General features: G+C 47.1%; 1 protein-coding gene across 4 annotated transcripts in view; it reads right to left on the reverse strand.

The window, feature by feature from the left end:
• ACOT12 (acyl-CoA thioesterase 12) overlaps positions 1–1134 on the reverse strand; it is a 30651-nt gene extending 29517 nt beyond the window's left edge. For 2 of the 4 annotated variants that reach the window (XM_082191936.1, XM_082191935.1), the window contains exon 1: positions 397–777. In XM_082191936.1, the coding sequence (XP_082048062.1) occupies positions 397–514 (118 nt within the window). In that variant the 5' untranslated portion in view covers positions 515–777. The other 2 variants (XM_082191938.1, XM_082191937.1) reach the window with 2 other exon arrangements.
• Between the last annotated feature and the right edge of the window lie 8559 nt (positions 1135–9693).

The following is a 9693-nucleotide window of genomic DNA, read 5'->3' on the forward strand; positions in this document are numbered from 1 at the left end:
ATTCTACCCATGTCTCCTCAGAAATAAGTCCCATTGAGTTCAACAGGGTTTCCTCCCTGGCCTTACCTGACACTGCAAATCCTCTCTTCCCAAACTGAGGATACTGTGCAAAGGAGGTCGTTACAGCATCATGAAGATGAGGATTGGGCTTGCTGTCTCTTATTACTTGCGAGACAAGTAAAAAAATCCATCGTTTGCGCCCTATCTACACCTGTTAAGTGGATAAGAGCTGCACCAGTAGACTTTCTGCCTGTGCCATGCGACTCTTAGAAGGCCTAGAAGAGGTGGTGAACAGCCAGGCCCCGTCGCTATCTTGGATCTCGCCAGAGACGAGGGGGCCAGAAGTACCCGCTGTGCGCGTCCTGGTGGGTGGGAGAAGGGGGCGCTCGCGCTTACCCGCCAGGCAGGCCGTGGTGTCGATCCATTTGAGCAGCTGCCCCGCGCCCAACTCCCCGCGGTAGTTCGTGTGCGCGGGAAAGATGGTCTGGCACATGTGCACTTGCGCGGCCGCCATGAAGCCCGCGGTGCTGCCGCCTCCTGCGCCTCGCTCGCTGGCGTCTGTGGCGGCGCCTGCAGATTCAGCTGGGACTTTCGCATGCCCGCCCGCGCGCCCTGCTTCCCGCTGCCGGGCTAATGTGTAATTAGGCGCAAGGCTCGCTTTCCTGGGCGTCGGAGGGAAACTGGCGGTGCCCTTATTTTGGCGGCGAACCAGCTCCCTCCCTCCTCGGCCCACGCGGGGCAGCTTCCTCGAAGTTGCTTAGTAGATAAGAACGAGCGGACCTCGCCTTCTCGCCCTCGCCGGGTTTTGCTGCGTGCTTCCCGTCCTTTCTGCCGCCTTCTAGCTGCTACGGGAAATAAAGCTTAAACGTGTGCGATAATAACAAAAGGCGCCACAGTTTGAGATACCATGCATTATTAAAACTCAGCTCGCGGGAGACACCGATTGAAGGCAGTGGGCCGGACCAGAAAGTGGGCATGTTGAGCAGGCGTTGCGCAGCGCGAGAGCCGACCTCCATAGAAGGGTTAAGGGGTCGCCCTTTGTCACAAGCGACCATTATCTTTCTTCAGACTTAAACGGATATAATCAGTCGTCTTGCTAAGCAGTTTCACGCTGAAACTTCTCTGTCAGGGAGAATGGCAGCAGTGGAGGCCTCTGGGAAATCGAAATGACCCTTTGATTAGGGGGTTGCATATTTCACAAGTTCTCAACAGTTGAGGTGCTGGATTGTTTTTTTTATCTATTACCTTTGCAAAAACTACGTATCAAAAGGAATGAAGGAAGTGAACCTCCAATTGCACAATAATTTTAAAATTATTATTTGAGCCCATCACATTATTATTGGAGCCCAGGCTTGACCCACCAACACCATCCTCAAATAAGAATTCTGTTGAAATCACGTTCTGTTCAGTCAACCCCCCTTTTTCTGCAGTTGGTTGCCTTCCCATTTTTTCTAATTGTAAATTTAATGCTATACCTGCTGGGGATCCATGCAGGGTCAGCCCACCCATGAGGCCAGGTGAGGAAACTGCTTCAGGTGGCAGGATCTACAGGGGCAGCAAATCACAATGTAGATCTTTCCCCCCACCCCACTTGTTCCTGATGTAAAACGGATTGCCTCTGCATCCATGCTTACTGAAGAATAAATGGCATCATTTTTTTTTTAAAAAAGTTTTATTTGCCAGATCTCTGTGCAAAGTAAATTAAAAGAACAGGCTTATACTAAGGGAACACTGGCCTGCAGAGTTGGGAAAAGTTGAGACGGTTAAGCTGACAGGTGTCTTGCCTAGAGGTTCCCCATATGACATCTTGTGGTAGTGTCTGGGAAGTACAACTTTCTCAACAGTAAGGAGGCAATAAGATGATGGGGCAGGTGGGTGAGGGGTTACAAAATTCTCATGGAGATCTAGCAAATTCACATTTCAGCCTCTCTGGGATTTTTCTCACAGGTAGCTGTGTATTATATAGCATTTACTGCCTCATTTGTCCTTGGGTCTTCCAACAGCATGTAGAGGATTTAATAGGAAGAACCTGCAATGTCAAAGCTATGAGGAAAGTAAATACGTAAATTGAATTGCTCAGTAGTTGTGCTTTATACCTGGTGGAAAAAGGAGGTGTCAGATTCAGGGCCATAGCTAGGGGGTGGTGAGGTGGGCCCCCGTCAGGGGCGCAGGCGAGGGGTGTGTGTGCAAAATCGGCTAAAAATATGTCCATAAATATAAATATTGACTATTGCCTCCGAAGAAATGGTTTTAAATAGAGGTTGAATTGAATGGGGGGGAGGGAGAGTCAGAGGAGAGACAGAAAGAAGAGCTAATTTGTCCGTGGCTAGGGGGCGCAATCTGGATGGTTCTGCCAGGGGTGCAAGGTCACCTAGCTATGGCTTGGTCAGATTGGAGTCTTTTCTGAAGGGAGTGGATTCAGACTCAAAAAGATATAGGGAACAAAGCTAGAGTGTTTGAATCGGGATGACATGGCTATGCTGACCTTACAAGTGGAAATCATGGCATGTAAGCTTACAGTGGAATTACAGAGCCTAAGTGATTCTTGCATTACGATCCAGTCTTACAAGCAGGGTGTAAACATCTCCACAGGAAGAATGTGAGGTAGGGGCTGAGAAATAAGCGGTGCCATGGCAACAGGGTTGCATCTTATAAAAGAATGTGGTGGTGTATCTTTTAAAATTATATGAGTAGGTGGGATAAAAAAATAATCCCAGCCAGAGTAGCAGGAAAAGGAAGGTAAACCTCATTCTCCAAAGACCAAGCTAACCACATGTCTGTTGCTGTTACTACTTGATGCTTTTAATGTTTTGTGGTATTATAAATTATTTATACTACCAGCATAACATTCTTTTTTGAGTGTTCCTATATTTTAATATGTATGTATTCTCTTGTCCTGGGGCCTTTGGGTGAAGGGCAAATTATTTGTTAAATAAAAATAAGTAGGATTTATTGGGGGGGGCTAACAACCCTTTCCCCCCATAGTTTACAGCCATACAAATTCTAATTCCCCTCCCCCTCAGTGTCCTGTTCAACAGAATAAACACCTTATTGTCCCTAGGATTTTTCTCAGACTCACTTCTTTTTTCTACTCTGTTACTCAGTCACCCGTATAATTTTCTCAAGGGAGCTGCTTCTTAGCTGCCTGTCTTGCTTCTTTCTGGTTCCCAGCCATCCTTCTTGACTGTCCATCATCTTTGCCTTTCCATTCACTCCCTTCCTGCCAGAAACATACTGTTGCACGCCACCCCAATCTCAGAGTGGTGCAAGATTCCAGGGAGTGAGGCAGAGTGGTGTCCCACACGTTACATGGTTTATTTACACACATATACAACCCGAGCCTGCGGTGGAGGGTTTTGCAGAATTAACACCCCAAAAGGGTATTGTTCATCCCATAGACACAACCTTGTTATTCCATCAGAAATCAGCCTTGGCTTGCTCTCTCTCTGCCTTTCCATCCTTTCTGCTTTTTGCATCCAGCTTCTAGCTCACACAACACAACTCTCAACTCTGGCCTTTTGTCTTTCGGTTTAACAGAGTTGGGGAACGGAGGCCCACCTGTTCTCTGGCACAGAGCCACTGCTTTGTTTTCCTTAATGGCCCATTACTCACATTGGCCTGGCTATTCCAGCACTTGAATCCACGCTGGATCCAGGAATTAGAAGTAAGACATTCAGCCAACTCCATCCCACAAAAACTGATCACATAACACACTTTCTGCAAGCTTCTTATACAACCTCCTTTTTCTCAAGGGGCTTATCTTCACCTTCTCTTCCCTGAGATTTCAACTTCTTTGCCTTCTGCCCAGCCATCTTGCTTCCTCTTGGGGCATGTATACATACATACATACATACATACATACATACTACTATTATTATTATTATTATTATTATTATTTGTATCCCGTCCATCTGGCTGGGTTTCCCCAGCCACTCTGGGTGGCTTCCACAAAGACCAAAAATACACTAAGATGTCACACACACATACATACATAAATACCTACATACCTACATACATAATTTCATTTGTATGCCGCTGGTGTACCGACCTCCCCGCTGCACCAAGGATTCCCTGTCCGAGCTGCTTCAGGTCGTGGCGGATGTTCTCCTGGAGACACCTAGTTTGGTTGTCCTGGGGGATTTTAACATCCACGCCGACACGACCTTACAAGGGGCCGCTCGGGACTTCGTGGAAAGCATGGCCTCCATGGGGCTGTCCCTGAATAAGTTGGGCCCAACTCATAGTCATGGACATGCCTTAGACCTGGTATTCACCTCTAGCGACGTGGGTGATCTGACACTAAGTAAAAATGAAACCAAAGAAGTGCCATGGTCAGATCACTTCCTGGTGCAACTGGACTTCTCCGCGACCCTTCCCCTCTGCAGGGAGGTGGGACCAATTCGGATGGTCCGCCCCCGCCACTTAATGGATCCAAATGGTTTCCAGAGAGTGTTAGGGGATGCTTTATCCCATGTTGATGGCCTTTCAGCTGACTCCCTGGTGGCCCGCTGGAATGCGGAGTTAACCAGGGCTATCGACTGTCTGGCTCCGAAGCGCCCTCTCCGATTGCATGGAGCCCGGACAGCCCCGTGGTTTTCTTCGGAGCTGAGGGCGATGAAACAATCGCTGAGACGGCTAGAGCGTCGGTGGCAGAAAACTCACTCCGAATCTGACCGGACACAGGTTAGAGCTCAACGTCGAGCCTACCAAGTGGCGATAGCGACGGCGAAGAAGACTTTCTTCACCGCCTCTATTGCATCTGCAGAAAATAGTAGCAGGAGACTCTTTCAGGTGGTCCGCAACTTAACGGAACCACCTTTACCATCCGGGCCTTGTAAAGACCCCAAGATCTCCTGCAACGATTTTGCAACGTTTTTTGCAGATAAAATCACTCATATTCGGAAGGAGCTAGACACCACCGTGGGAGCAGGGCTGGGGCGGGAGAGTGCTAGAGCCCTGTCTGGTCAAGTTGCATGGAATCAATTTCAATCCGTTACCCCCGAGGATGTGGACAGGCTGCTTGGACGAGTGAAACCAACCACCTGTCTCCTTGATCCTTGCCCATCCTGGCTTATAAAAGCTAGCCGGGAAGGGCTGGGCGATGGGCTCTGCGGGGTGGTGAATGCTTCCCTCTGTGAGGGAACATTCCCAGATCCGCTGAAAGAGGCGGTCATTAAACCGCTTCTTAAAAAACCATCTTTAGACCCGGCCAGTATGGCCAACTATCGCCCAGTCTCAAATCTTCCATTCTTGGGCAAGGTGATTGAGCGTGTGGTTGCTGAACAACTCCAGGCACGCCTGGAGGATGCGGACCATTTGGATCCCTTCCAATCAGGGTTCAGGCCTCATCATGGGACTGAAACTGCCTTGGTCGCACTGGTTGATGATCTCCGGCGAGCTAGGGACAAAGGTGAGAGTTGTTTCCTAGTTCTGCTGGATCTCTCAGCGGCCTTTGATACAATCGACCATAACATCCTTCTGGACCGTCTAGAGGGGTTGGGAGCTGGGGGCACTGTTATACAGTGGTTTCGCTCCTTCCTCCTGGGCCGTGTTCAGAAAGTGGTGGTGGGGGATGAGTGTTCAGACCCTTGGGCCCTCACTTGTGGGGTGCCTCAGGGTTCCGTCCTCTCCCCCATGCTTTTTAACATCTATATGAAGCCGCTGGGAGAGATCATCAGGGGGTTTGGACTGGGTGTCCATCAATATGCAGATGATACCCAGCTCTACCTTTCTTTCAAATCAGAACCAGTGAAGGCGGTGAAGGTCCTGTGTGAGTGCCTGGAGACGGTTGGAGGATGGATGGCGGCTAATGGATTGAAGTTGAATCCTGACAAGACAGAAGTACTGTTTTTGGGGGACAGGGGGCGGGCTGGTGTGGAGGACTCCCTGGTCCTGAATGGGGTAACTGTGCCCCTGAAGGACCAGGTGCGTAGCCTGGGAGTCATTTTGGACTCACAGCTGTCCATGGAGGCACAGGTCAATTCTGTATCCAGGGCAGCTGTCTACCAACTCCACCTGGTACGCAGGCTGAGACCCTACCTGCCCGCTGACTGTCTGGCCAGAGTGGTGCATGCTCTAGTTATCTCCCGCTTGGACTACTGCAATGCGCTCTACGTGGGGCTACCTTTGAAGGTGACTCGGAAACTACAACTAATCCAGAATGCGGCAGCTAGACTGGTGACTGGGGGCGGCCGCCGAGACCACATAACACCGGTCTTGAAAGACCTACATTGGCTCCCAGTACGTTTCCGAGCACAATTCAAAGTGTTGGTGTTGACCTTTAAAGCCCTAAACGGCTTCGGCCCAGTATACCTGAAGGAGCGTCTCCACCCCCATCGTTCTGCCCGGACACTGAGGTCCAGCGCCGAGGGCCTTCTGGCGGTTCCCTCATTGCGAGAAGCGAAGCTACAGGGAACCAGGCAGAGGGCCTTTTCGGTGGTGGCGCCCGCCCTATGGAATGCCCTCCCATCGGATGTCAAGGTGATGGAAAACTACCTGACATTCAGAAAACATCTTAAGGCGGCCCTATTCAGGGAAGCTTTTAATGTATGATATTTTAATGTTTTTTTGGTTTCTGTGGAAGCCGCCCAGAGTGGCTGGGGAAACCCAGCCAGATGGGCGGGGTACAAATAATAAATTATTATTATTATTATTATTTTCCAAAGTTCAAACCACGCTCAAAGTAGCTTACAACATGAAAAGCTATGCAACTACATGACAAAAGTAGTTATAAACAATAAATAAAACATTTAAAAATACACAACCCACCTGAACAGTTTCTACACCAATCACAAAATATATAAATGTGCAAAAAAAAAAAAAATTCCAACAGCAACAAACCTCCCAACAACACCCCAGTTGCAATCCTAACCCCATTTACCTGGGAGCAAGCCCTATTTAAGTCAATAGGATTTACTTCTGACTAGTTATAGTAAGGATTTTTAGTCCTCAGTCTTTCTACTCACCTGCACACATCTTCTTGTCTCTAGGGACATGTGTGAGCTTTGAATTCTGGTCAACCTGACATTCTACTTCCAGGAGAGAAGCTGGACAGTAATGAAACATTCTGTTGTTCAGTTTGAGCGCCACAGCAAGAAGAATGTTTGCACACTGTTATATCGGAGCTTCTGCTAAGCCTTGCCAGAAGATTTGGTATTTTAAAATATCAATGTTCTTTGGGTTACAATATGTGTCTTCTATGCAAAATTTGGTCTTAGTTGTATTTAAAAGCTGTTTTGAGTGGTTTTGTAGTTGGACTGTGGTCTATACATTTCTGACCTAATTATCTCCAGCTTAATTTCCCCCCAAATTAGGATATTTATATTTTGGCAGGACTTAAAACTATTGTTTTGAAAGCAAAGTGTGAAGTAACAATGCCAATCAATTTCCCCTTTGGAACACCTGATACAAAATATCATATCTCATATAATCCAGCATTGCAGATGCATAGGTGTGTTTACAAATCATTAGGCAGAACCCAACACTGAGTTTATTTCCCTTGCCTGTTGTTTTTAAGAGTGAAGTTTACACTCAATTATCATTGGCAGGTGTTCATCAGTGAGGAATCTTGAAATCTCTGCTCAGGAAAACTGGCTCCAGCAGCTTTAGAAATTGCTGTATAATAATGTGTGTATAAACTAAGCGTAGTGACCATTATTTTCTCCTCCTTGCCTTTTCCATAGTCTATAGACTCTCTTCTCTATGAATGTTCATCACTCAAAAAAGCAGCTCTAACCTCAACAAAACACTGGTATATTTTCAAAGCTAAACATGTTCCAATTTGGCTTCAGTCACTAAATTTGGGTCCAAATGTACAGTTCATATTTGAATTGCTTAGGTTTTCACAAAAAATGCTCTTTTAAATAAACTCTTATGTTCAAGACTCATCTAAGCTGAGTTTGACCCAGCTGACCAGAGTTTCTGCCCATAGTGTATCTGTTGTTTGCTATAAGATTAGGAACTGCAAAGCTGTTGGCATCCCAGAGCAATGCAAAGTCTAAATCTGCTCACGTATAAGCCTTCTTGAATTCCCTGGAGCTGTCTGTGCTCAGCCTGGATAATGAGACCTCTTTTAGGCAGCATAGAGGGATTCTGGAATTAAAAAGAAAGCGGGTGAAGGGGGAGCAGCCCTTCTAGTTACTGCAGAGAGGGAAGGCTGCTATTTTAAACTTCTCTGCAATAACTAGTTTCTAAGGAGGAGATTGTGCAGCTAAATTGTGAGGGGGGAAATCAAGAGTCCATTTCAAGGTTATACAGACCAACTTCAAGATCTGTACTGCATGTATGCTTAGCTGCTAAATATTTCGTATATTTATACAAAGGAAAAATATATAATCTGAAGGGATATGTAAGGAGACGATGACAGAAAGGGAGAACTGCTAGAATCCAAGCTAATGTGTTAAAACATCTAAGGATGTGTTTTTTCACCAATAAAGAGCCATTCTGAACATGGATACCAATGAATACATTACAGTGGTACCTCGAGTTAAGTACTTAATTCGTTCTGGAGGTCCGTACTTAACCTGAAACTGTTCTTAACTTGAAGCACCACTTTAGCTAATGGGGCCTCCTGCTGCCGCCGGAGCACGATTTCTGTTCTCATCCTGAAGCAAAGTTCTTAACCTGAGGTACTATTTCTGGGTTAGTGGAGTCTGTAACCTGAAGCGTATGTAACCTGAAGCGTATGTAACCTGAGGTACCACTGTAATGTGTGAATATGTACTATAGGCGCAAGTTTCTTCTTTGCAAACTGTGCATTCTAGCATTCTGTACAATTACAGAATACACAACCGAAGAAAACCATTCTAGCTTTGTCCTCTCCCACCCCCACCACTGAGTTCTTCAAGGACAATACTGAGACTAAGGAGGAGGAGGCTGACAAGACAGTGCCACCCCCTGGCTGAATGTATGGAAGCAGGTAGAAGAGTTTGGATTTGATATCCTGCCTTTCACTCCCTTTAAGGAGTCTCAAAGCGGCTAACATTCTCCTTTCCCTTCCTCCCCCACAACAAACACTCTGTGAGGTGAGTGAGGCTGAGAGACTTCAGAGAAGTGTGACTAGCCCAAGGTCACCCTGCAGCTGCATGTGGAGGAGCGGAGACGCAAACCTGGTTCACCAGATTGAGACTTAACCACTTAACTGCTCTTAACCACTACACCACACTGGCTCTCAGGTAGGTGGTGGTTGGGCGAAGGCAGACTGTTATTGGTGGGGCAGTGACCAAGGGCGTACCTAGGAGTTGGTCAGGTTGGCCCCCGCCAAGGACACAGGCCCAGGGGGGTGAAAAAGTGTGCCTCTCCAAAGGTGCAAGGGATGGGGAGGATGCCAATACAGCTCCTTGGGTGGAAACCTAGGTACGCCTCTGGCAGTGACTCCACTGCCCACTTCTCTGGCCTCCTGCAGCACATTTTCTTTTGCTTCTAGGCCTTGCATGAGAACTACACTCACCCTCTCTTTCTAGGTAGCAGATCTCCCAATTTCAAACATTTGTATTAAGCCTTTCCCCACAGTTCTTGAATATTCTGTAAAGCAGCAGCAGCTTGACCATGGAAAGGAGGGGAGAGAAACCACGATAAACAGGCAGTAGCTAGTTAAATTCTTTGACTAAGATTAATGCATGGCAAGTCTTCAGCTGGTGAACTCTGGGGCTTTTCTAATTAACAATATGTAGGATGTTTGAAATAAATGCAAAT

The sequence above is a fragment of the Podarcis vaucheri genome (genome assembly GCF_965113315.1).
Source record: "Podarcis vaucheri genome assembly, chromosome: 11".
NCBI lineage: Eukaryota > Metazoa > Chordata > Lepidosauria > Squamata > Lacertidae > Podarcis > Podarcis vaucheri.